Consider the following 27,954-nt stretch of genomic DNA (forward strand, 5'->3'; position numbering starts at 1 on the left):
ATATGAAATACAAAATATCTTTTATAACTAGCATCACCTTGAAGAATCTGTTCTGCTACTTCATTCAGTTTAATTCATTGCTATTGTGAAATGAGCTGGTAAAACAGAAATGAAACTTAGTTCTCTGTCCTGAGGACCAGTTGAATGGAAAGCACGTATACCAATCAGAAGACTAACAGTCTTTGAATTTGATAATTAAAGTAGCTAATACTCAGGACTTCGCTGGTGGTGCAGTGGTTAAGAATTCGCCTGCCAATGTAGGGGACATGGGTTTGAGCCCTGGTCTGGGAAGATCCCACATGCCTCGGAGCAACTAAGCCCGTGCGCCACAACTACTGAGCCTGTACTCTAGAGCCCGTGAGCCACAACTCCTGAGCCCGTGTGCCACAACTACTGAAGCCCGTGCACCTAGAGCCCGTGCTCTGCAACAAGAGAAGCCACTGCAACGAGAAGGCCGCACATCACAATGAAGAGTAGCCCCTGTTCGCCGCAACTAGAGAAAGCCCGTACACAGCACAAAGACCCAGCGCAGCCAAAAATAAATAAATAAATAATTTAAAAAAAAAATAAATAAAGTAGCTAACACTCAAGGATGAAGAAAGTATTTTAGTTACTAAATGGAGTGAACCTAGCAGAACAGTGAATGATTAAGAACAAGAAGCTTTTTTAAAAAAAACAAGAAAAAAAGAAAAGAGAAGAAAGATTTGAGTCAAAGTTTATAGTACTGTTAAAGAGGAAATAAGAAAAGGAAGTGGTTTATAGAGTGAGGGTTTTTATATATTAACTTGAGTTTTACCTATAATGGCGGGAAATATAAGAGCCACCATTAAAAAAAAAAACAAGAACAGAAAAGCTAATACATTATGGGATGAAACTGTTAAAGCATAAGGTAATTATACTTTCCCATTAATAAGTTCTCCATTGTGTATCCAGATGCTCTCTCGTGGTCTGATTTTAAACGATGATAGAATGTTGTACACCTGTTAAGTGCTGGATTATCTCATGTATCTTCTAATTCTCACAGTAACCTCAGAAGACTAGAATCATCCTTTCCATTTTATAACTGAGTTAACTGAGGCTCGGAGAAGTTAAGTATGGATACAGATCACAGAACTACTAAATGATAAAAGTAAGTTTTGTTTCCCTGGCTCCAACTTAATGCTTTTCATTTGCTAGGCTAAACCACCTCAACGGCCTAAATAGGGGTTCATACGTGAAGCCTACCTTCAGAAGACATGGGATTTCTGAACTGTTAACACGTATACAATTAGACAACTTGATTACTATTTAATCAAATCTGAAAACTAGAACTTAATAAACTTTTAAGCATTGCCAGTGGTGGTTAGGAAAGGAAAGAACAAACAGTTCCCAGAAGATAAAGTACAAAAAAATTTATGTGTGTGTGTATATATATATATATATATACACACACACATAAACACTTTAAATATGTATGTGTATATATATATATATACACATGCACTTAAAAAAATAGAACTCTACTAAGCACAAATGACGAAAACAGTCATACATTTATTTTGCCTATCAGCTTGGTAACTTTATTTTAATGCTAGCAAGAGTACTATGACACAGGTCTAATACAATTGTTCTTGGAGTTAAGACTGACATTACCTTTCTTGAAAGCGATGTATGTAAAAGTTTTAAAAAGAAAACCTGTTCATCTGATATGTCTGCTTCTAGAAATCTAGCCCAACAGAAAAAAAAATGGTGATAATCACAAATTTTTGTACAGAATGATGTACAACTCAACATTATTTATAAGGGTGAAAGAATGGAAACGACTGAATAACAAAAAGGGAATTATTAAATAATGCATGGTACTTTCCTATGTTGCTTAGTACGTAGTCATTAAAATGAATTTCTCAATTATTAATAATACAAAAATTACTACAACATAATTCTGAGCAAAAACGTAAGATAGAATGCTGGATATACAGTATAATCTTAAAATATCTTTAGAAGTATATGCACACATAGAGAAGAAATATTAAATGAAAATATACCAAAATACTAACAGGTATTATTTCCAGGTTTTATGATTATGGGTTAGTTTTCTTTTTTTTTTTCTGTCTGTACTGCACTGCTTGCGGGATCTCAGTTCCCTGACCAGGGATTGAACCCGGGTCCTCTCTCTTCTTTCCTTGGTTAGTCCAGCTAATGGTTTGTCAATTTTATCTTTTCAAAGAACCAACTCTTAGTTTGGTTCATCTTTTCTACTGTTTTTCTGTTCTTTATTTCATTTATTTCTGCTCTAATCTTTATTATTTTCTTCCTTCTGCTAACTTTGGGCTTAGTCTGTTCTTTTTCTAGTTCCTTAATGCATAGAGTTAGGCTGTTTATTTGGGATCTTTCTTGCTTCTTAATGTAGGTCTTTACTGCTTTAAACGTCTCTCTTAGAACTGCTTTTGCTGCATCCCTTAAGTTCTGGTAAGTTGTGTTTCCATTTTTGTTTGTCTCAAGAAACTTTAAAATTTCCCTTTTAACTTCTTTGATCCACTGGTTTCTCAGAGCCCCAGTTATTTACCCTCCTTTTATCCTTGCCCTTTAACATAAACTTGCATATTCTTTCCCTAAAGTCATAGAGTCTATTTCTTTATTCCTTGAATTGGGACTTGCCTTGGGATTTCTTTGTGTCAAAATTATTTTATTTTCTTTAATCAATGTTGTTTCTGGGTTGTTCTCTGGCCAATGGGTAATTAGCAAACGTGGCACAAGGAGGAACTTGAAAAGTATTGGTACAATTGGGCTTTCCATGCTCTTGCATGTTGCCTTCACCATGAGAAGTCCATGTTTGTGTCAACCAACTGATTCCAGGATCAGAAATGCCAAAGCCATCCTAGCTGAAGCCATCCTAGGTTATTCAAGAATCATCAACCCCCAGAAAATTAGTGAACTCTGCCCAAATCAGCTGAATATCTTAAACTTTTGAGTGAAATAAATATTTGTTAAATAAAATTTCATTGTTGTTTGTTGTATAACATTATTTGGCAAGAGATAACTTGTATACTCCATTCAGTGGTGGTTATGCTGAAGCTGGTCTATTAAATTTCTTTCTTCAGTCTTGCCATCTTTCTCTGATTTCCTTTTCCTATGCTCAAATAAGCACAAGGGAAGAGCAATATACATCCACTGCCTAAGCAGATTGTCAAGAACAGTGAAGAGTCTGAGACTTTACCTTGCTTGCAAGCTAACAACTTAGCCTGCCAGTTTCAAGGATGCTGGTAGAAAACACAAGACCCTTGCATCAGAGGAGAGTTATGACTCACAGCAAGAGTGTAGCCACAGTATCATTAATTTTGTGCTTCTTCCCCAAGCCTCAATTCCCACAGGTAGCGATGAAGAGGGCCAGATGATACCTGCATATGAAATGGGTTGTATTTCAGGAGAGGAATTTCGAGTTTAGGGAACCCAAATCTCTTAAGACAGGTACTTGTTGAGCCTGACGTTTGCTCCATAAGGAGACATCTTCATTATATTAGACAGCAAGCATTCTTGCCCTTTGCTCCGGAGGGAAACATTATCCCTGACTTCTAAGGCTGTGTGCTATATAAACATTCTTGAAAAGATAGGGCAGAACAAAGTGTAGTCCATGCTTCACTTGTGAGACAAGCAGATATGTGAGAGACTCATGAAGAATGGGAAGAATTTCTTCCAACAGAGACAGATGTCTACCAGGAAAGAGATTGCAGTCTATTCTTCTAGCCAGTTATTCCCCATTTTTAGAAGAGTTTCTCTTGGTCCCTGTCCTCCCCACCACTTCCACCAGGCTGACAATTCCCAACTGCCTTTCATTATCTTGACTCTCAGACTTATTATGTAGACTGAGAAAGGATGTCAGGCATCAGTTATTTCAGAGCCAGTTCTGTGGCTGCTATGCAATCTTGAGCCTAATTCTCAGGCAACAAGAAAAGTCCCCATTCTGTTACAAATGAACCGTATTGCTCAGCGTGTGGACACTCAGTTGAGCTGTATGCTCAATCAGTATTTCCTAGGAAATAATGCAAGCTGGCAGCAGAAATGTGATAACGTTTCACAGCCACACAAATATCTATGTGCAGCCTAGATGTGTATTACTGGAACTTGGCAGCAGATGCCATATGAACAAGTCTCACAACGATCTTAGATGGAGAAGTTCTTTTGAGAATGTACCAGATTCCACATAATATTATGCAACCTCTGAGGCAAAGAAGACTTACAAGTGGATTCAGCAAATGACACATATTCTTTTTGTCAATGACATCTCAAAGTTAATAGGCAAGTCATGAATATTTGCAATACTGCAACCAATTAGTCCTTTATTGCAATGAATGAAGGATTAATATTTAAAATATAGAGTAAAAGTCCCCTACATACTAACGAGTTCCATTCAGAGAGCACATTTGTAAGTCCAATTTGTTCATAAGTCCAACAAAGTTAGCCTAGGTACCCAACTAACCAATCAGCTATATAGTACTATACTGTAATAGGGTTATAATACTTTTCATACAAATAATACATAAAAAACAAACACAAAAGATCAAACACATAGTATGCTATGGTTCTCGTTACCATCATATTATGGTGCTTTATTATTTAAATTATATTTTGGAAATTGTGTTTAATACAAATATGAGAAATTAATATTCACTCATGTGCTACAAAAGTGGAATTTAAAAAAATAGGATAGCTATAAAGTACAATTTAGAAAATCCTAAATTTGGAGGCATGCAATAAATAAAGCCAAATATCAACTTAAAATTTATTTTAGCTGATTATTTTCATTCTTCCTAAGCTATGTATTTATGCATGCATGCATGCATGTGTGTATACATGAAGATTTGTAAGTAAATATGCATTTCGTCAGAGCTGGTTATAAGAGTTTAAATGTCACAGCCTTCCAAGTTCACTCTCTTGGGAAGGGAACAGTAACAATGAATCAGCTTATTGAGGCTCCTTTTCAGAAATAATTTATCATATTCATAAAGGATAGGATGACATTGTTATGATTTTTGTGCAGAATGGAAGAGGAAGAACAAGAATGGAAAGTTCTCACTGATTCTACAAAATCCTGCTAACCCTCTAGTTATCTTAATGCCCCATCCTCTCACATTTTATCTTTCCAATCCAATTATTTCACTTTAGGAACTAGGGCTGTTTTCCTTATGAATGTTAGCCATATTAAAGTAGTCAAATAAACAGTACAATGGCCCCAGAAGTATTCTGGCTTTTAAAATTTATTAATAGAGTTACACTATGATCCCACGTGGTATAAATTCATTTCATATAAGACAAACCGTTACTGTGGTATTCTACAACTGTTATGTCCTATCACTGATTATATAAAGTATGGAATCGGAGCAGTGGGGTTTATAGAGTTTACAATAGTTTATTCAATAGTTATCAGATTTGTACAACTCTGAAAAAGTAATAACTCTAATAAGTGAAAATTTCATAAAATAACCCTATTATTTTGAACACTGCAATTGTAATACTACTACTACTAACTAATGTGTTTATTATTTTTAAATGTGTCTCATGGTACACTTTGAATTGGGGGATGCAGTTTTCTTGGGCAGAATAAGAAGTTGTTCTTTCCTTTGTACTATTTTATGCTTTGATGTCCGAGTAAAGAAAGAAATTTAGGGGTTGTGCTCAGTTCTGTGCTTGTGGCTAGAAAATGGAATCATGGGGCAAGATACGGGGCGCGCGCACACACACACACACACACACACACACACACACTTTGAGGCAATGCTTCTGCTTGTCAACAGAAATAACTTTCTCTTGCATTCTGTAAACATCCTTAGGACAGGCCTATGTTCACTTTTAGAACCTTATATTACTTTGAAATGAGAGTAAATTAAAGAATGTAAGCGATAATATTAACCCAAATAGACTGTGCACCTGTATTATAAACAATAGTGGTGGGTTGACTTCTAAAATTTACTATTATGTGGTATTCTTGTTATACTTTCCTTGGTGCAAAGATTAAGTAAAGTTAACTTTTCACCCACTGAAGAAAGACTCTATGATTTGTGTTGGAAGAAAACAGGGTGACAAAGAAGATGAGTATGTCAAAAAAAAATTTGTAATACCTTTTAATGCTGTATATGTTGCCAGTTTTTAAAAAAATTAACCGTTAAATCAGTCACTGTTTGCACTTAGGAGTCATACTCATTTTTCTCTTGCCACTTTAGAATTGAGGCTGACCTAGTTCCCCAAATCAAAACTGAAGTAGACACAGTGGTTGGCTTAGAGTGGGGATTTTCTCTCTGTGGTCAAATATTCATGGGGTTCCCACACAAGTCTTTAGTTTTATAAAGCATGTAGATAGAGCTTGATGTGAAGCTAGATTTCTCTTGTTCCTCCTTAAAATAAAGAAGGAAAATGATAGTGTTCACCTGAGCCTACTGTAGCAACAGTAGTTAAGTAATTATGTCTCTTACATCCTTTCCATGATATACTTCTCAGGGGCCATTCGTACCTTACACCAGTGGTAATGAACAGAGAATCATTTACTGTTTCCTGAGCAGAAGATGAATGATGATTTATAGGACTGTTTTGAGACCTTGTTTCTCTGCTGCCTTACCAGACCAGAAGGGCAACATCTGTCTGCTAGACCAGCAAAGTGGCATCTGTCTATTAAATAAGAAAGTAGCATGTGTTGACCGGTCCAGGAGAGTAGCATCTACCAGATCAGGAGGGTATGAGCTGCCTACTAGATCAAGAGGATGGTATTTGTCTACTAGAACCCGAAGTTTTGTCTATCCAAGAGCCAGGAGGGTAGCCTCTGCTGACCAGACCAGGAGAGTAGCATTTTTCAGAGCTTAACTGAATTTATCCGGTTTTTAATTTGTTTACTTGTTTTGAAAATCATATTATGGGAAATGCTGATGATTTAATAATCAAAAACCCATTTATATACTTTGGTATAAACGTAAAAATATTAGAAAACAAACTCTTGAGTGCAGAGTAATGAATTACTACACTTGTATAAGCAGTAAGAGGTCACAGGAACAGATTATCAGTACTTACAGCTCTACAGAATTTAGTTTCAAATGGTGAATATATTCTAAGTACAGTATTTTAAGGAAAGCTATGGGATAAATACATTTGTGCATAGGCTGGCTTCACTAAAAGGTCTAATGATTTTTTTTTTCTTGAGATCATAATATGAGGTGAAGCACTTTGCAATGTCAAATTTAAAATATTTATATAAAATTTCAGTTTTATTCCCAAAACATGATTATGTAGTAGATAAATTAAAAAAATTTTCATAGTAAGGTACATCAGTAAAATATGAGTGTTACTATAACACATATCTAGACATTCTTACTAACCTGGTTCAAACTAGAAAATAACGGAATTATCTCTGTGGGAGAAAGTCATTTTTAAAGATAAGTGCTATATATTCTATAAGAATTATACATTTTAATAATTGGAGAAAACACAGAACTAGCTATTTAGTCATTCACTTATTTATATTCCCCATATTATTGCTCAGAGATTTGAGCTGATCTGTGTCTAGAATACATATTTTCAGTTAACAAAATGTAAATCAAAGTAGAAAATTAAGATCAAGGAGAAGACAAATATGGAAACCAAAAGGAAATGCCAGAGTATCAGTTCAGTTTACACAGACCAGTGATTTTTCAACTCAATTACCAAACATCTTCCTTATAGTAGATATTGTGTAACAACTACTTTACTATCCTGATATTAAATTAATAATATAACTCATCTTCATATGTACTAAAAAAAATATGCCTTTATATAAAGGAAAACTAAAATGAAATTTTTAATTTATCTATCCTATCAATATTTTGGTGTTTTATATATATATATAAAAATAAAATGCACATATAAATATATTTAAATATACTTTCTATTTTATAATTAATATACTTGAATATATAAATATGCTTAAACTAAAATGAAATACATGTACATATGTTTACATCTATGTAGTACATATATACATGTATGTACTACATATTTATAAATACTTTGGTAAGATTTCACTAGAAGATATAAAGAAGCAATCAGACACGTGAATCTAAATGTTGACTCACCATGAATGGGATAACTACAAAGACAGACTGATGCAGGTATGTTATATTGGTGACTCAAATATAATGAATAAAATTCCAAACATAAGAAAGGTTAAATTTCCCTTGGTTTATACCTTTGCTATATTTCCGGAAAATTCTTAGAACTAGACAACAGTCACTTAGTGTCTGAGGTAGCTACTCTCTAGAGATGGCCCTCAATGCTCTTCTCCTCCCTGTATGGGCAAGCTGCTTCTCACAAAAGGCAGAGTTTCTTTGTCCTCACCTTAAGTCTCGACGTGTCTTTCCCAATAGAAAGCAGCCCAAGTGCTGTTCTGGGACTTCTAAGCCCAAACCTGAAGAGCAACAGCAGCTTTCACTTACTGCCTTTTGGAACCCAGTTACTATGTTATGAGAGCCCAAGCCATGTGAAGAGGCCACATGAAAGAGGTCCGAGGTGCTCCAACTGACAGCTCCAGATCAACTCCCACCCATGGACCAGCAGTGTGCGTGAGCCGTCTTGGATGTTCAAGCTCAGGTGAGCCCAGCTGACTGCAGCAAGAGTCAACATCACCTGGAACAGAACTGCCTGGTTGAGGCAGTCATCCATAGGATCTCAGGAAATAATAAACTTCTATTGTTTTAAGCCTCTAAGTTTTGGGTTGTTTACTATACAGCAGTAGGTAACTAAAACAGCATTTATATATAAAGCTGAATGAGGTTCTAGGCTTAGGTTGCTATGAATAGATTTTTCATCTATTTGAAAATCTAGTGGGACATTTGAAAATGTTGCAGGAAAGAGAATGGTTCTTTATTATGAGGGACTGTCCTGTATAATGCAGGATGTTCATTATCTCTAGCCTCTGCCCGAAATGTCAGTAGTGTCCTGGTTATTATGACAACCAAAGACACTTCTACAAATTTTCAAAATGCTCTCTAAATGCTGACTCTGCTAAGAACAACTAACTAAAATAATTATTTGTATAGTGACTACATGATAGATACTGGAAAAGGTAGAAATGAAATACAATCCATGCCTTCAAGAGAGTCACAGTTCAACTGACAAGAAATGAATGAAATAACACAAAATGATGAACATTATGATGGAGTTGTTTTCCTGGCACTGTGGTAGTACAGAGACCTGGTAGTTAAATCAGCCTTAGGAAGGGTCAGGGTAAGTTTCCTGAAGGAGTTAATTATTGAGCCGAGTTTTGAAGTGCAGCCAGGTAGAGAAGAGGGAGAATAGAAACTCAAGCAGAGGAAACAGCTTGTGCAAAGCACAGCGTGGGGCACTAGCAGCCATAAAGGTAGTAAGATGGGCTGGGCCCTGATGGTGGTGTATTTTTTATGTCCTGCTAAAGAGTCCATTTAAACCCGAAGGCGATTTTGTAATTCTATCCAGAGATAATGTCACATGTTCACCACACCACTAATCCCAGCCTCCCTCACAGTTAGCTTGTGGCCCTGTGACTTGTTCTCAGCAAAGAATGTGGGTGGAATGGATGTAAGCCACTTCCAGGGCTGGCCCTTGATAGCAGCCCCTACGATCTTCCAATTCATTCTTTTCCTGCCTTGTGCTGGAGGCCACATGGTCCAGATGGCAAAGCTCCAAGATGAAAGAGGGCTATCTGACTTGTATCAAGTGTGTGAGGAGTAAGCTTTTACTGTCCTAATCCATCAAGTTTTGGGGAGTATCGATCAGAATTCTGTCAGAAAACAAATCACCCCAGATGGTTCAAATGAAGAGACTTTAATGAAGGAAATCCTTTCAGAGGTGTGGGCAGGGCCAGGGAAGAAAAACGGGAGGCAGGAAGCTGTTTCATTCCTAGAACTGAAGGGGCAGAGAGGAAAAGAGTTATCAGAGCCCTGGGAGCTGGCGCCAAGGAGGAGGAGCCCAGCAGGAACACTAGTCATGACGCGATACAGCCACTGCCAGAAGAAGGGGGAGAGCCGGGGGGAAAAAGCTATCCTGGCCTCCTCTTCTCCTGTGCTTCAGTCTCCTGAGAGTGTATCCCCACTGGCCAAGCCCAATCAGAATGCAGCCTCAAGGGAGCCCAGGTCCTAGCCTCCAGGCGCAAAAGCAGGTCAGTGAAGGGAGGAGAATGGCTCTGGGGGTAGAAAGAACAAGCAGTTCACGAGGTTTGCCTGTTGGGGCAGCTAGCTTTAATTACTCTAATACAAAATCACTGACGGATTTTCAGCAGATTTAAAAAATAAGTTTCATTAAAAAATAATTTACATTCCATAAAATTCCACCTTTTAAAGTATAAAATTCAATAGTTTTTAGTATATTCAAAGTTGTGCAATCATCTATACTATCTAATTCTAGAACAATTTCATCACATTCCCCAGCCCCCCCAAAAAAAATCCCATACCCACCAGCAGTCCCTCTCCATCCCCGACTTCCCCAGCCACTGGCAAACACAAATCTACTTTCTGTTTCAATGGCTTTGCATATTCTGAATGCTACACATAAATGGAACCACACAATACGTGGCCTTTTTTGTCTGGCTTCTTTCGTTTAGCATAGTATTTTCAAGGTTCATCCATGTGGTAGCATGTATTCCTTTCTATTGCACGATAATATCTCATTGCATATGATACAATTTTCAAAGATGACAGCTGTGTAGAGAATAGGTCGGGGTAAGCCAAAAATCAATGGCAGAGGAATGTGTATAAGTTGGGGAGTGATCGCACTCTCTAAAAACATTCTCTCAAATTATCTTCAGAGCCAGAAACAGAGAAGGTAAACAGCACTTTTCATCTCCCATCCTGAAACAGCCTTCTTTCCCTGGATTCCATTTCAATGAATGACACCACTGTCTACACAGAATTTGGGAGCGACATTAGGATCCTCCATTTCCCTCGCCCTTCACGTTAGATCACTATTTTCCTATGGGTCTTACGTCTTGAATGATCCTCTCCCCTCCGTGCTGACTGCCTTAGTTGAGGCCCTCAGCAGGTCATGCTGAACTACAACAACTGCCTAATATCCTTTGTTCCTGGTGCCCAGCTACATCTATCACCAGGAGGAGCAACCATGACAGAAGATGGATGAACGATGAATGGGGGAGGTGCAGTGCCTTATCTCACTGTTGAGTTAGGAAGCAGAAATACATAGGTGTTTATAGCTTGGCCCCTTCCTCTTTTCATCCAATTGGGAGTTAGGTGCCTTCAGGGAGCACGCGCTCTCTTCCCAACAGCATAATGAGGACTGCCCTGCCAGTTTTAAAGGGAGTGTGTGGCTAAAACTGTTAACATCTGGGGTTGAGAGAACAGAGCTTCTTTGGCTTTACATTGAGGTCTGTCCTCTCACTTAGCCATTATTATAATAAAGATGAATTTTTGCTTCCATTTGCTACAAACCTTTTTTACAGCTTTTTTTTCAGAACTTGAGAGAAAGGACTGGAGCAAATACTATGTTTACTGTTTTGCAGTAGCCGAATGTAAGGGGAATTGTGATCAATTATGCAACTTTTATTAATAAAAAGGAAAAGAACAGTAAAACCTGTTTTTATGAGTACTTAATTGTAAAATCAGATTTGGAACATGGCATGATGTCATGAATAATGTCATCAATATTTCAAGCAAATACAAGGACACATTTTATGTCTTCTAATATAGTAATTTTCTTGGTTTAAGTTTCCCAGGAAACCAGCTCTGAAATAAAAGCTTGCATGCAGAAGTTTATTATGGAGTACACTAAGAAACAAAACCTGTAAAGAAATGAGGGAAGCAGGATTCGGTAAAGGGAGAAGTTGAACAGAGATCAGTTAAAAAGAGATGCTTCAGCCAAACCTACAAAGAACTCTGAAATTGAGATGCCCTTAGCGTTGTACCCAAATTAAGGCAATTGGGATAGACCCTTGTACCACCACAATGTTAAGTCATTTGATGCAAACTGCACCTTAGGGAGGGGACATAACATAACCATGGTCCAGGCAGCAACCCTCCGCTGACTTCTGAGCCCAAGTCTCAGAGAAGAGCACAGCTGTGAGTTGTCAGCCGCCAACACTTCTGACCACTGGGAAATAAGTGACTCAATCCCGAAGGGGCAATGAATCTGGGCCAGAACCTTATAGTATCTAAGACAGTACACCTGCAGCATTGCTCAGAGTCACTTGCTTCTCTAGAGAGTTCACCCCATATCCAGAATTCTGGATAGTCTTTTTTTTTCCTGTGGAAACCTAAAACTGGAAGATAAGTGGGTGAGCCACAGACCTTGTTACTGCTGGTCTCAGTGCTACAACTGAAATTCATAATGACCCTCCACATCTGTCCTAGACTGCCTTAACTTCAGCTAGAATCTCTGCTAGTCTAGGTGAACCACCTGGTAGGACCACCCACATACTCATCCCTGAGGTCCTAGTCACCATGCCCTTCTTGGGCCATGGGGACTGTACTTGATCATTTAACATCAAAACTTTGTTAGGAGTACCAAGAGACACACCCATGGCTCACCTATACATACTCTTCCCTGCTCCCATGTGTAACAGCAGCCCTATCTATTCCCGATGACAGGGGTCAGTTACTCCTGCCAGCATAGGGACTCCTTTCTTGGTCTGCTAGTCTCCTGGACCAAGGAGCCTGAAATGACTAAGAGCAACCCAAGTCCAACGGGGCTCTTACTGAGCCTTCTCGTGGAAGTATTACATCTTTGGGAACCAGGTGCTCTAGAGCTACAGAGCCCAAGCAGGACAGAAAGCATATATTCTCTAAGGGGTTACTGGGAGTAGGGCCACTACTGCTTCTGCTCTGGGTTCCTGAACTCATAGATTCTCTCTGCTGGGGACACAGCACCATGCAATAGCTGTTAAAGTACATTATGTGCAGCTTATGCCCCAACTTCACCTTCGAAAGACCACACCATCATTCTATTGATATTAACAGCAGGTTCTGGGTGGCATTTTATATGATAGGATAAGTGGATCCAATGGATAGTGTATTGGTTCCCTTTTGCTGCTGTAACAAATGTACTGGGTTAAAACAAACCAAATTTATTATCTTATACTTTTGGTGGACAGAAGTCCTAAAAATCAAGGTGTCAGCTGGGCTCTATTTCTTCTTGAGGCTCTGCGGAAGGATTTGTTTCCTTTCCTTTTCCAGCTTCTAGAGGTCATATGCATTTCTTGGCTCACAGCCCTCCTTCCACCATCAAAGCCAGCAGCATAGCATCTTCAAATTTCTTTTTCTCTCTCTTCTCCGCTTTTGCCATCACCTCTTCTCTGACTCTGCTGCCACTGACACATTTCCTTCTCTCACTGGGACTCTCTTGCTTCCCCCTTATAGGAGCTCTTGTGATTCTATTAGTCCCACCTGGATAATCCAGAATGCTCTTCTCATCTGAAGATCCTTAATTTAATCACATCTGCAACACCCCTTTGTACTGTAACGTATTCACAGGTTTTGAGGATTATAAGGTGGACAATTTTGGAGGGGCATCATTATTCAGTCTAACACAGACATATACCATTTACTATAAAGTGGGCACCTTGGTGTGAGACAATCTTTTCAGGATCCCATATCTGTGAAACAGAACTCTGCAAGCCTTCAGATAATGGCACTGGCCAGTGTGGGCAGGGAGCGTAAATCCATACCAAAATATGCATCAGTCCCAGGCAAGTTGAATCACTGACCCTTCCAGGGTGGAATGTAATCAACTATCCAGCAAGTGGCTGGTTGGTTTCCTTGAAATATTGTGCTTAATCTTGCTGGCAGATTGCACATTCTGCAGCAGCTAGATCAGCATTGTTAAGGGAGAGCCCTCCCTGTAAGTTCCTTGCGTAACCTCCATCCTTGCCACCACACATAGCCTCCATCTCTGCACCATGGCTATTCTACCCATTAGTCTTACATATTCTTACTTCAGGCCACTTCTCATATATGCAAAATGGATGACTATGTGCAATGCATGAAGTTTGAACCACTGGGAGGATTTTGCCTCATCATTATGTATCAGATCATAGTATAGCAGCAGTTCATGTCAACTTGCACTTACTTACCAAGTCATCTTATGCTTGAACCAAGCTCAGCCTTTTTCCTCTTCTACATCAATCATAAGGGACCCCTCGGTCCCATGCAGCCATATGTCTGAGCTTAGAGGCAGGTACCAGTGCAATAATGGTTGATGACATCTGGCCACACACTCATGCAGCTTACTTGTTCTCTGGCCCTGTTCATGCCCAGCCCTGGGTATATCACCTCCATCTTACCATAGGTTTTTGCTGGGCCCACTGGATCTTATAAGTTGGTGGATCTGACAAAACCTAGCTCCTGTTGGGCAGTTCTAGCCACCTGACATCTCATGGCGAGGTGCTCTGTCATTATCCTGGCCCAAATAGGGTGCCAGGAGCTATTTTTCAATAGTTTATGATTTTTTATTCTAAAGATCACATACGTGGCCTTGCTCCAGAACCCTTGGATTTCTCTTTGTGATTTTCCCATTGAAACTTTCCATTCATTCCACAGCATCTTTCCCCACCACTAATACATTAATATCGTACACTCTGTCATGCTGTATGTTCCAAGTGCTTGCCCCACACTTAAGAGATGATGCAGAACTCTTTTCTGCTCTGGGCACCACTTAAAACTGGCAGCCATATGTGTCATTCAGGAAATGTGTCATTAAATATTCTCAAGTAAACATTTTACCAGCAGAACTCAGAGAAGCCTAGCAGGTGTTGTCCCTCCCTTGTGTAGCAAGTGCAAGACTTGATAACCTACCCTTTACTTTGTAGGAGGTATCTGGCATGCCTCAGCCCACTGGGCCCCTAACTCAGCATTTCATTGTCTTTCTACAGTGCCATATTACCACAAACTTAGGGGCTTAAATGGCACACATTATTATCACGGCTTAGCTCTGTCCTCTGCAAGGCTATAATCAAGGTGTCAGCTAGGGCTACAGTCTCATCTAAGACTCAGCTGGGAAAGGAACCACTCCCACATTCAGTTTTTGGCAGAATTAGGCTCCTTATAGGCTGCTGGACTGAAAGACTCAGTCCTTGCTGGCTGTTGGCCAGAGTCTACCATCAGCCCCCTGCCATGTGGACCTCTCCATACAGTGGCTCACAACATGGTAGCTTGAGTCTTCAAAGTCAGCAAAAATGAGAGGGTCTCAGCAAGATGGGAGTTGTAATATTATGTAACTTAGTCACACACATGTAATCATGTACATCCTGTCACTGTGCCATATTCTATTGGTTGAAAGGAATTTTCAGGTCCTACACACACACAAGGGGAGAGATTTATACAAGGGCAGGGATATTAGGAGACAGAGATCATGGGGTCACCTTAGAAACTGTCCACCACAGATGGGGTCCTCATTGCCACCCAACCAGCGGATGATCCACCTCCGAAATCCCATTTTAGAGTCTGCTTCTTCGGACCACTATCCATACCAACTGACAGGTAGGCTTCCTAGGAAACAGACTCAGAGATGGACACTTGTGTGAAGAAAGTTTATCGATAAGTCCTTTCAACAATACTGCCTATGAATGAGGGAGGAAAGCAGGTGAGAAAGAGAAATTGATGCAATGCAGTTGGAACAAAGGCCTTAGCTAATGCAGAGTTCTGAGCTAGCATGGCTCCTCAGTCATCCTGAAGTATGGGCAGAAGGCCAGGTCTTTGTATACCACATTGAGCAATTAACGGATGCGGGATCCCCCTGGGGAGGGGCTGGAACCTTGGAATCTTGGACAGCTCCCTAAGGTCAAGAGGTCAAGAGTAACTTATGAGAAGGGGCTTAGCTGTGATCAGCTAGCAGTCAATACTTCCAGCAGCTGGGTGGAATAAGTGCCTCAGACCTGGAGGATACCTGAGAGGCACACCTGTAGATATCATTAATAAACGCAAAAGGAATGACATAAAATACAATTCAGTGAACTTTTTGATGTTTGACTTGAAAAGCAAGGAAGGGTTCCCCCCCACCATAAAAATAAGTTTGAAACTTTGTTCAATGGTTCCACAATGCCAAGGATGATGTCAGTGATGCCCTTGGCATTTATCTCATACCTCTCATCTCACGGCTACAAACATCAGCCATTCTGACCACCTTTGAGGTGGAAAGAGAGAAAGACAAGAGAGCAGTACCAGAAGATTTCCCTTCATCCTGCTGTCCTGAATTGTGTCCCAAAGCCAACCTAAGATGTAGGAGTCTCACAGAGAGAATACTTCATTATTTCCTGTCTCTAGAGCAGAGGCAGGCATGGACGAAGGGGATTTGGAATGGGTGCAGTGAGTCAGTCAATACTGTTTTCAAAGTAGGTTTCTGTTTTGCTAATTGAGGTCAGATCTACAAGCTTTAAAGACCAAATGAAAGATGATGACATGCCATCATTTCGCTGAGGAGCCAATTCAGGTCTATTATGTGGATGGGAGACTATCTGCCTCACTCCAAGTCCAATCAGGAAAACAAACAAGTGCATGCCAGGTCTTTAAGAGAGGGGACTGAATATGGGGAACTAAATGCAAGGGTACTGAAGGAGCTGAAAAGCCAAAGAAGGGACGGAGATATCTCAAGGATTAATATCAGCAGGAAGCTACTCTTAATCCCTAGGGTTGGAGATCCCGAAGGAGGAGATACTGTTACAAGATTCCAGGATCTGGGGCTGCCCAGTGAGAACAGTTTCTGCAACAGCGGGTACCTGGCTGGAGCTGGATCATGGAAGGAGAAGCTGTACAGGAGAAGCTGGAATCACAGAGGAGATGCTGCCCAAAATAGAGCAGGGAGGGTGGGGGATGGGAGAGGCACAGTTTCTCCTCCTTCCGACTTTCCAATCACCCATCTCATCGCACAGGCTAGCTGGCAACAGAGCCTGGAAAATGAAGTTTGCGGGGCTCATTCCCTTGTTGTACAGAGCAGGACAGGGAATGGACTCAAGAGCAAACAAGCAAATTACTGCCATGCCATCCCACAGGCATGTGGAGATGGACTTTAGGAGTACCTGCAGGGAAGCCACAGCTTTTCTCAGGAAACAGTGTTGTCTTTGCTCCACCACATAAATAATATAGTTCCCAACATCTGACATCATACAGATAAGATTATTCGATCTGAACTAAGAAAATAGCGTTACTCACCACAAATTAATTTAGGAAAAGCATGAACTATTTTTCATGAAATACATGTTCTAAAAACTTTTTAGACAGCTTCTGGCCCAGTCTGAGAACAAACCTGACATGATAGGCTCAAGAGGGAGGGGATATGGCGATATATGTATCCATATAGCTTTGTTGTACCGCAGGAACTAATGCAACATTGTAAAGCAATTATACTCCAATAAAGATATAAAAAAAACCTGACATGATAAGGAAGGAGCAAAATATTTTTAAGAGAATGATTTATGAAGAACTAGCAAATCAATTCCTTTTTACTTTCAAAATATAAAAGTAAAAATACTGATCAAAACAGGAAGTTGAACTAGGTGGGACTAAGATTTTGATGTTAATTACAGATAAATTAACAGAGAATGTGAGCCATGGATGATTTATAATATTTGACCCTAGAAGTGTACCAGTGCCACCAGCCACTTGAGAAGAAACTATAATGTTTTGACTATTACGTGTCAAAAATATAGCCATCAGTTAAAATTCCAAAAACTCACTGAATTTATGAAAGTAAGCAATATGTTCTGTTGAAGTAACAAATCATCCAAGGGTATTTTAGGGAAATGAATAGCCTTAAGATTCTATTCTTCTTGTCATATCAAGATATAGTAAATCTGTATTTGTGGCGAGAACTCTGTAAAAAAACAAACTTCTAAATCCAAGTGTATAAAACTCAAACTGTATAACTATTTTGTTACTTCCTCTAGCATAAGATTGGGACACACCTCAAATAAAGCACCACACATAATAATAATAATTATTGCCTGCCAGAAAATGTGCTAAGCAAGTCCTTCATACATATTATTTAACTTAATTCTCAAAGAATCTAATGAAGTAGGTGCTATTATTACCTTCATTTTACTGATGAGAAAACTTAGCCTGAGGGAGGCTAAATGTCTTAAAAATAAGAGCATGCCTAGTATAATCAGTTTAGAGCCATTTAGATATATCCTGATAGCTGCATTAGCCAAGAACCCTATTAAAAATAATATATTTCAAGGAAACTTAGACATTGTAAAATTGCTATTCTATATAAAAATTTCAATAGTCCTTTAGGGTTTGAGGAAATATGATTTAATTATTAAACTATTTAACCTTAGTAATAAAGACCAACCTAATAATGTATAAACTATATTGAAGTTTTCAAGATTAAAATTCTGTGGTTCTTAACATTTCTCTCTTTCAGAGTTATACTTTTTTTTTTTTTAACATCTTTATTGGGGTATAATTGCTTTACAATGGTGTGTTAGTTCCTGCTTTATAACAAAGTGAATCAGTTATACATATACATATGTTCCCGTATCTCTTCCCTCTTGCGTCTCCCTCCCTCCCAACCTCCCTATCCCACCCCTCCAGGCGGTCGCAAAGCACCCAGAGTTATACTTTATATGACTTTCTGTATCAGTTGTGAAAGCTTCTTCTGGGCTAAAACACATCACAACAATGAGATTTTTAAAACTGTGATTTGCATTCAAGTATATGTTATTGAATTTTCATACTTCAAAGAATATTCTCATTAACAGATATTTTAGAATAATTTTTCAGGGAGAAAAATTTAACTCAGGGCCCCTAGAATCTGAAATTTTTATTTGTAGGAAAATTTGCACATAAAATTTGTATCTTTTAAAACTAATATGAATAAAAAGGAAAAATCATTAACTCTTCATGCCTACAAGTTACTGACTCTTCCAAGGCTCTGAAAATAGTTGTTTAAAGGAAGAGGTCAAGGTATCTAGGTGATCCTATACGTAATTTTTGTTTAAAAGAATTTAAATTGCCATGTTGATATTTTCTGTTCAGTTTGCAGTATTAAATATATGAAATATATTTCATTTTAAAGTGCAATACATCACATTTGTCAAGAAAGCAGAACCCTGTGGTCCTTAGAAAGCGGCTACTGAAGAGTGAAGCTGGAGCATTTTTTCCTTCCAAATTGTTCTCAGCGACCAAGCTTGTTTTAAGATGCTCTTGGCCACCAATTTTGTTTTTTACATGCATTATTGTACAAATCCGGGAAACAAACTCAGACTCTTGACTTTGATCACATTTTCAGCAGTCTTGATGTTTCTGATAATGTACATGCTTCCTGTGTTTGTAGTCTTGTGTAGCATTAGTACAATATTAACCTTTTAAATGAAACTAACAATATCAATCATTGTCCTCTTACAAACACTTTATGGTTTCTGCCTGTTATTTGCTACACCAGTGCTGATGGCTTTCTTTAAAAAAAAAAAACTAAAGATAGAGTAGAAAAAATGTAAATCTGATAAGAGTTCAGAAAATTGTAGTCCCAGGTTTGCAATTTCAAGTGGAGAAGAGCGGCAAAATCTGTGATCATAGGGATAAAAGATGAAGCCATGGTCTTATATGGTCATAGGTAAGAGAGATGCTTTTGAGAAATGAGCGTGATATCAACCACAAAGACTAAAAAATGCTATGCATGTGTTTCACTAATAAAATGGGCCAAGTCAGGATTTGCCGTAGTTCAATGTTATTATTTGAGGGTGACTGTGTCCTCAACTCCTGTCTAGCCAATTCTGACACCCAACCCGCCCAATGCTCCCGCCACTCTCCTCCACGCCAACTGCCCTCCCTCCCAACACGAACGCGCACACACACCCAGCCCGGCCAGAAGATAAAGCTAAGATGGCAGCGCGGAAAGTACTGGAGCCGCGCTCAGTGTGGCCGGAAAAACAAAAGCAAAGGCCTCTATATATTTCTTCATTCTGCACATTTCTCTGAATAGTAAGAGCCCCCTGCCCCCCTGCCCAACACAAGGCATTCTGCAGTAGTGCGCGCAGTATTGGCGGCAGGGGACGCTTGCTTTTGCACATTTCGAGAAATCCACTTCTCCCGTTTGCAGCGGTGGTTCAGGTGACCCTCGCGACTTGCCTTGGGGACCACCCTCCCCTTCAAGTCGCCTGGACAGTGGAATCAAGGGTGAGTCCACGCGCCCTCTCCTTCCCGGCTTGCGCCCCATGCCCTGCCACCCCACGGAGCCTTCCAAGGTGCCCAGCTGCCAAAGCAGAGGAGTAGCAGTCGCAGTGACCCGGGAGCGCACAGTGCGGAGGCAGGAAGAGGAGGAGGAGGAGAAAAAACGCTGCATTGGCTACAATTTAGAGTAAAGCGGCCGCTACCGCTGCCGTGGAAGGAAACGCTGCCAACCGCAACAGAAACGCCACCCTCGGATACCTAAGTGAGCATGTGCGCGACTCTGCGCACGCCTAGTTGCGCCCCTCAATGACAACGGGTTCCTTAGAAATTTATCCAGCTACCGGGTTTTGTGTGTACCCAGGAGACTCGGGAAGGGGCCTCTCTGGGACTGAAGGGTATCGAAACGACCAAAGGGGAATTCAGGACTGGGTAAGGGGGGACTTGGGGAGACAAGTGCTCCAGGTCAGTGTCCACTAGAAACTCTAAACGGGCAATGACTGCACATGCCACCACCTAAGCCTGAGCTGGAAATGTTTCTCTGTGCCGGCAACATTTATTCATTGACATATTCATTCATTCAACCAGTATCTACTTCCCTCCTGCTTAGGGCAAGAGTCTGTGCTAGGAGTTGGGAACGTGATGGGGGAACAGACACAAGCATCATTCCAGTCCTCATGTTTTGCTTTGTGTGTAACCATCTGTGAAAGGCCGTGTGACAAGGTGGCTGTCCTAGACGCTTGAAGCCCTCCCACAGTCCACAGTCCACAGAAGTATTATTCTGACCATTTTTCAGAGGATGAAACTTGCCCAAAGACATACAATTATCAGAGTCAGGATCCAAACCCCTCCTCCTTTTGGGGGCCTCTCTGGCTCCTGCAACAGCTACAGCCCTTAGAGCTGCTAAGAGTTCGGGCCTTTAACTCCACCATCCTTTAGCGGCCTCCATACCTGTGTATTGGCTCTCCTCCCGGAGTTGGGGGAGGTGGGAGGGGGAGCGGGGGCGGGGCGGTTTCTCTTCGACACAGGTGTGTAACTGTGCTGAAGCATGAGGATAGGAATTCCGCCCACCAAATACTTACTGGCTATCTACCATACAGGAGGTTCTAGAAAGGGGCTGAGGAAGACACCAAGATAAACAACAAGCTCTGAAGGAGCTTATAAGATAGTTGGGGAAACAAGTTTCCTTGTCTTTAAAAAAGACAACTTTTTAAAATAAAAATGACATCCATTTATTATTCAAAGCCCCAGATAAATGCACTCCTTCAGCACTCTCTCCCCGCAAAAACTAGAATTAGTTTAATTTACTTCCCCACTCCTTGTTTGTACTTCTCTAAACAGTAAACAGGGCTTGATTTTTTTTTTTCCCCCTAAAGCAGGACATTTAAAGAGGCTTAAGAGCCAGTAAGTATATAAAGGATATAGCACTGGGATGATAGGACTTAAAAATGATTTTGCCAGGACTATTGGGCAAACTCTTCAAATTCAGAATGAAAAGGATAAAACTTAATAGGAATCAGGGTGCACTGGCGCATACATTTCTATGGCATTTACTTAGAAGGAGCTGGTAGAATAGCTTGGAACAGGGGACTCAGCAAACCATTGTCAAGGTCACCCTAAGACCACTGTCTTAGGGTGAGCGTGGAGTCAAAAAAAAAAAGAATATTTAAGAAAAGTACTGTTGCATTAAGATTTATCGCTGACATAAACGTTACAAACAAGAATTTTGGAATGCCTCTGACTTGTGAATACTCTCATACCTGGGAATTCTACTTTCACAGAAAAAAAAAAAAAAAGAATGCGCTAAATTACTCCCTGTCTTTCGTAAGGAAAAACTATTTTAAACAGACTTAAATCCTAATGATAAAAATTCCAAACTAAGATCGCCAAAGGGACTTCTAATTCGCCGGGGCTCCTCTGCCTAGAATTCTGAGTTCAACCAGCGCCATTCACAGTACATCTTCCGCGGGCAGCACACACTTTGGGGAACGGTAGCAGGAGTGCGTACCGTCAACCTCTGGCGGTGGGCACGGGGGCCTCTATCTTTCAGGTCCCAGTTCTCCCACCTGGAGGGAACCCAGTACCTGAAGCCGACTGGTTGTAGCTGACAGCCTCCCCAGCACTTTCCTTACTCTTCCTCAAGTTGCTAGTAAAACCCGGAGAAGCGGCCTTCTTTCAGATCCGGCCCGACTCTCAGGCCTCACGCCCAGAGGCCTGAGGCAGAGGGAGTGGTAGCGGAGAGGGGGTGGGGAGGGAGCGGGGCCGAAGTGACTGAGCATGTGCGAGGAGGGGCGCATGCCCAGTGCGGCCGGCAGCTTCCCATTGCGGGTGGCTCAGGCGGTGGCAGCGGTGGCGGCGGCGGCGGCGGCAGCAGCAGCAGCGGCGGCACCGCCTCCTCCTCATACTCCCGGGGTGGCGAGGATAGATGAGCGGCCCCAGTAGTGGTGAGGGCAGCGCGGGGGGGAGGAGGAGAAGGAGGAGGAGGAGGAGGTCTCTGTCTTTGTAGTCTCCCTGCTGCGGAGCGAGAGGCCGCCGCCGGAGCCGTCGTCGTTGGAAAAGGGCTGTGTGTGCGCGCGCGTGTCTGCCTGCCCGTCCCGCGGGGACGAGGCGGCGGCGGCTGCGAGGATGATGATGTGCGCAGCGACAGCCTCTCCCGCCGCCGCCTCTTCGGGGGCCGGCGGGGACGGATTCTTCCCTGCCGCCACCATCTCTTCTTCCCCGGCGCCGGGGGCGCTGTTCATGCCGGTTTCCGAGGGCTCCTTGGCGGCCACGGGGCTGGGGCTCGGGCTGCCGGCCGCGGACTCCCGGGGTCACTACCAGCTGCTGCTGTCAGGCCGGGCCCTGGCCGACCGCTACCGGAGGATTTACACAGCTGCGCTCAGTGACAGGGACCAGGGGGGTAGCAGCGCTGGACACCCGGCCTCCAGGTGCGTCTCCGGGTGCCCTTCGTTGCGCCACATGCTGCATGTGCGCCCGTGTGTGTGTGTGTGTGTGTCTGTCTACATACGTACTTACTGAGCTGTCTTTCAGCAAGCGCTTGATGCTAGGTGGTAGAATCACTTATTGAGATAGGAGGGTGCGGTGGCGGCAGTTTCTGTTCTAAGTGTGTGTAACTGTCTTTGTAGGGGGCAAGAGAGGGTGGGAGGGGAGCTTGTAATGCTAGAAATGGTGGTGGTGCGGGTCGGTTATGACACGTGTATGTGTATTGTTGAAGAAGGAGGAGGGATGAGCAGAGGGTAATGCACCAAGAGAATTTGCAAGAGCGATGAGGGAAGTGTTGTTCCCAGTGTCTCTGCCGCAATGGTATTTGCACGTATTTCTCATAACCCCTCCCCCCACCCCTTCATGACATTCCATCCTCACCTCTCCGCCTCCCTTAAAAAAAAAATCTGCCTTTCACTGAGGGGGGTGATGGTATCGGTTAAGGATAATGTCATATATATAGGATGAGTTTTAGATAATCAGCCTGTAGGATAAGGCATGGGGTTTCAATTTAAGAGATTTATGCGAAAGGGATGCAGTTGGAGGTTTAGGTGGCTGTGAAAGCTGTCTGATACAAATTTTTAGAGCTGTACTTTGATAAGTGGACCTTTTGGTCCTCTATAGATGTGGTTGCAGCAGTGCTTGTGTTCTGTTGTCCCATCGGCCATTTCCCCTCATCTTCTGTTCTATTCCCTCTGCCACTTTTCGGCTTTAGAGTGCAGGAGGGTGGTTTATGGGGAAAAGGGGAAACCTGAAGAACTTCAAAATATGACAGCTGGTGTAGTGATCAACTGACACCAACTGGAAAATTTGAGTGGCTCCTAGATCTCTTCCTAGGCTTGGTGCACCTTCAGCTCCCGCGATGGAGGAGATGTTAAACCACTTTCATTTTCTTAAAATGTGGGTGTCTTTTTGCTTAAGGCTCTCCTGTTGTTCTCCTTTCCATGCTCTTACATGCCACATACCTTGAAGGATGGTGACTGACTTGTTTCACCAGCTTACCTTTGGCAGTGGTAATTGGGAGTTGGCTTCATCTTTTTTTTTCTCACACCTTCTTGCAATACATAGGGAAAGCATAGTAGGATTTTGTCAAATAAGTTACAGTTTACTGTATTTATTGAATATGTAGTTTGTTCGGTAATAACCAGATGCCATTTTCTCTCATTGTGAGAGGGGCTAGGCTGTGAGTCAGGTGTTTGTGGTTGACCAGTATGTACTGTGGCTCTTATCCACTGCAGAGAGTTGTAAAGGTGGAGCTTTCTTCACACGTTTTCTGGGTAAACCACTCTTCTCGTGTGTATAATTGTTTACAGGATTGGAACTTGAGTAGTTTTATCATACTGATAAAAATGTGTGTAACTAACTATCCTTTGCTATGTAAACTGAAGGCCACAATGGCACGTCTGTTTCTTGCTGATGCTTTTGAAAATAGCACAAAAATCTCAATAGACAGTTTGCTCTAATGATTAGGTATCATTTAGAGCTGTGAGTCTGTATATTATGGTACCATAGGTACATCTTTACAAACTCCTCTCAAAGAATTTGAATTTATTTTGTATGTTGTTTCCAGACTTATGCAATAATTTGTGACTGGTATGTTCCCTGTTTTAACTCTGTACTACTATACTTGTGTAATAATACAGTTTCTGTGTATTTAGAACTGTATAAACAGTTTTAGACAAAATTAATATAGATTAACCACATATATAAAGTCTATGAATGATTTTTAGTCTTTGGTCAATTTTTGTACAAGCTGTCAATTAAAATTAGTGAAGAATTAATTCAAGTACTGTATTTCAAGAAGTACTAATGGAAACGAGCCTTAAGTTGTGTGATATTGCCTTCTAGTGCTCGTTCAGAACATGATTGTTTATTATACTTCACATTATTTTTTCTAAGTCTTGGCCTGCAGCTATTCTTTATTGAGGGTTTGCTTAAGAATTCAGTCACATGTCTTATTAACTATGAATGGGGAAATTGGAGCTGGGATTTCGGTTCTGAATGAATGATGTAATTATTTGTATGTAATTATTTGTAGTTGAGTTAGAGGAGAAGACGAAATGTTTCAGAGACAGAGAATGGAGCAAGAATAGAGGGTGAAATTCTAGTGAGAATCAAGTTTAAAGCTGTGAGAGAAAGGAGACAGTGAAGGAAGCTGAAAAAGGATTTAAAAAATTAAGAGAACTGTGGGACAGTGGCACCTCCGGTCCTAAGAAAGTGGATTGAAAGTCCTCGACAGGGATAAATGTTGAAGAAAGTGAGAACACTTTCCAGGTCGCTGATGACTTTTGAGGAAGTGGTCAAGATTCTGTGGAAGAGAGATGTGGCTGCGGAGTCAATGGGATATTTTGGGGTAATGGGGAGATGGTTGAGGGAAGGATATTTGAGTATGGGAGGGTGGGTGGGAAACATTCAGTAAGTGGAGAAGGAGAAATTAAAGAAGTTAGAGAGGGGCTAAATGATGGTGAGAAGTCTAAGGGAGATCTCGGGGACAGGTTTAACATGACAGTTGGAGAGGTTAGCCACTAAAAAAAACGTTAGGAGCTAGTCATCCTTTAATATAGAAGGGGAGGATAAATCTAAAGACTAGGAGTTTATTAAGAACTGTATCCTATTCGTTTTGGTAATCCCAGTGTCTAGCACAATTTTTGGCATCTGTTCTGTAAATATCCAGTGCCTGCTGTGTGCCAGGCACTGTTTTAGGTGCTGAAGCTGTAACAGTGAGCAGGATAGACTAGGTCTCTACTCTGTTTGGAACTTCCACTCCAATGGGGAGAAATAAGCAACTGATCATTTCAGGTAGTGATAAGTAACCATGAAGGGAATGAACCCAGTTGCACGTGATAGATGATTTGTAGTTGGCGGGGGCTGGGGGTGTATTTTAGGTAGGGTGGTCAGGATGGGTCTCTTTGTGAGTTGGCATTTAAGTTGAGTCGTAATGATTGGAAGGCAGAACTAGAGGAATGGTGTTCTAGGAAAATCTAGTCTCTGACGCAGAAACAAGGTTGTGTTCAAGGAATGAAAACAAGGCGAGTGAGTTATCAGTCAGTGTTGAATAAATTAATTACTGTGGATTATGTTTTAGGTGTAGGTAGAGAAGTTAAGGGATGGCAGCCTAATGGTATCAGTGACTTTGATGGCCTTGCAGTGAATGCTTGGATTCTGAAGCTGGACTGGTTTTAGATCCTGGCTTTGCCACTTTTTAGCTGTGTGACCTTGGGTGCATTACATAACTCCTATAACTCAGTTTTTTGCTTAAAAAAATATTTTTGAGATATAATTGGCATATACCATTCTATCAGTTGTAGGTGTACAACATAACCATTCCGTATTTTGAGAAATGACTACCACATAAAGTCAAGTTAACATCCATCATCACACATAGTTGAAAGTTTTTTTTTCTTGAGGTGAGAGCTTTTAAGATCTACTCTCTTAGCAACTTTCAAATATACAGTCTAGTATTATTAACTATAGTCACCATGCTGTACATTACATCCCCATGACTTATTTATTTTATAACTGGAAGTTTTTCTTTGTACCTTTCAACTCCCTTTGCCCACTTTGCCCATCTCCCACCCCCTGCGTCTGGCAAACATGAATCTCTCCTCTGTATCTATGAGTTCTGTTTTGTGTGTTTTTTTTTTTTTTTTTTTTAGATTTCACTTATAAGTGAGATCATATGGTATATTTGTCTTTCTCTGTCTGACTTATTTCACTTACCATAATGCCCTCAAGATCCATTCTTGGTGTTGCAAATGGCAAGATTTCCTTCTTTTTTATGGCTGAATAATACCCCATTTATTATATATATCACACCTTCTTTATTCATCCATCAGTGGACATTTAGGTGGCTTCTTGGGTATTGTAAATAATGCTGCAGTGAGCATAGGGGTGCAGATATCTTTTCAAGTTAGTGTTTTCGTTTCCTTTGAGTATATTCTCAGAAGTGAAATTTCTGGATCATATGGTAGTTCTATTTTTAATTTTTTGAAGATCCTCCCTATTGTTTTCCGTAGTGGCTGCATCAATTTACATCCCCACCAACAGTGCATAAGAGTTCCCTTTTCTCCATATCCTTGCCAGTACTTTTTATTTCTTGTCTTTTTGATAATAGTCATTCTAACAGTGTAAAATGATATTTCATTGTAGTTTTGATTTGCATTTTCCTAGTGATTAGTGATGTTGAGCATCTTTTCATGTACCTGTTGGCCATTCATGTATCTTTTTTTGGAAAAATGTTTATTCAGAGCCTGTTTCCATTTTCTGAATCGGATTGTTTGTGTTCTTTTGTTTGTTTTTTGTTGTTTTTTGATATTGAGGTGTGTGAGTTCTTAATTTTAGATACTGACTCCTTACCAGTAGTATATGGTTTGCGAGTATTTTCTCCCATTTGGTAGGTTGCCATTTCATTTTTGTTGCTTTCCTTTGCTGTGCAGAAGCTTTTTAGTTTGATGTAGTCCCACTTGTTTTGTTTTGCTTTTCTTTATGCCTCAGTTTTCTTCTATGTAGAATGGGAATAATAATAATGAGGATCGTATTGTAGATTGAATGAATCTGTATATGTAAAGTGCTTGGCACATTAAGTGCTAATAAATATTAATTAATGATTTCTGCTGAGAGTGAAGGGGCAGATGGAGTTTGGGGACTTAAAGAGAAGGCAGAGATCATGTCTTATTCTTTTATGTTTTGGTCTCAATGACTGTGTTGAATGTGGGAATAACTATTTCATTTATTCAGTGACTGAATAAATACATTTTTGTAGGAATGAATCAAAGTTGGAACATTTGCTTGAGGAAAGGGATTGTTAGGAAATGAATAAAAGAATGTTTGATCAGTTCTTAGTGGGAATGGTAGTACAGCATTGATTGCATTTGGGAAGAACCATAGCATG

General features: G+C 40.7%; 2 protein-coding genes across 11 annotated transcripts in view; one reads left to right on the forward strand and one right to left on the reverse strand.

Annotated features, from left to right (window-relative positions):
- SCEL (sciellin) overlaps positions 1–22,329 on the reverse strand; it is a 326,730-nt gene extending 304,401 nt beyond the window's left edge. Inside the window, exon 1 of the mRNA XM_067713410.1 lies at positions 22,166–22,329. The gene's annotated coding sequence lies outside the window, so the exon portion shown is untranslated. The remainder of the gene's footprint in view (positions 1–22,165) is intronic.
- Positions 22,330–22,419: 90 nt separating this feature from the next.
- MYCBP2 (MYC binding protein 2) overlaps positions 22,420–27,954 on the forward strand; it is a 272,923-nt gene continuing 267,388 nt past the window's right edge. For 7 of the 10 annotated variants that reach the window (XM_067713398.1, XM_067713403.1, XM_067713399.1 and 4 more), the window contains exon 1: positions 22,420–23,008. In XM_067713398.1, the coding sequence (XP_067569499.1) occupies positions 22,707–23,008 (302 nt within the window). In that variant the 5' untranslated portion in view covers positions 22,420–22,706. The remainder of the gene's footprint in view (positions 23,009–27,954) is intronic. The other 3 variants (XM_067713402.1, XM_067713401.1, XM_067713405.1) reach the window with 1 other exon arrangement.

This window comes from Pseudorca crassidens, chromosome 18 (assembly GCF_039906515.1).
Source record: "Pseudorca crassidens isolate mPseCra1 chromosome 18, mPseCra1.hap1, whole genome shotgun sequence".
NCBI lineage: Eukaryota > Metazoa > Chordata > Mammalia > Artiodactyla > Delphinidae > Pseudorca > Pseudorca crassidens.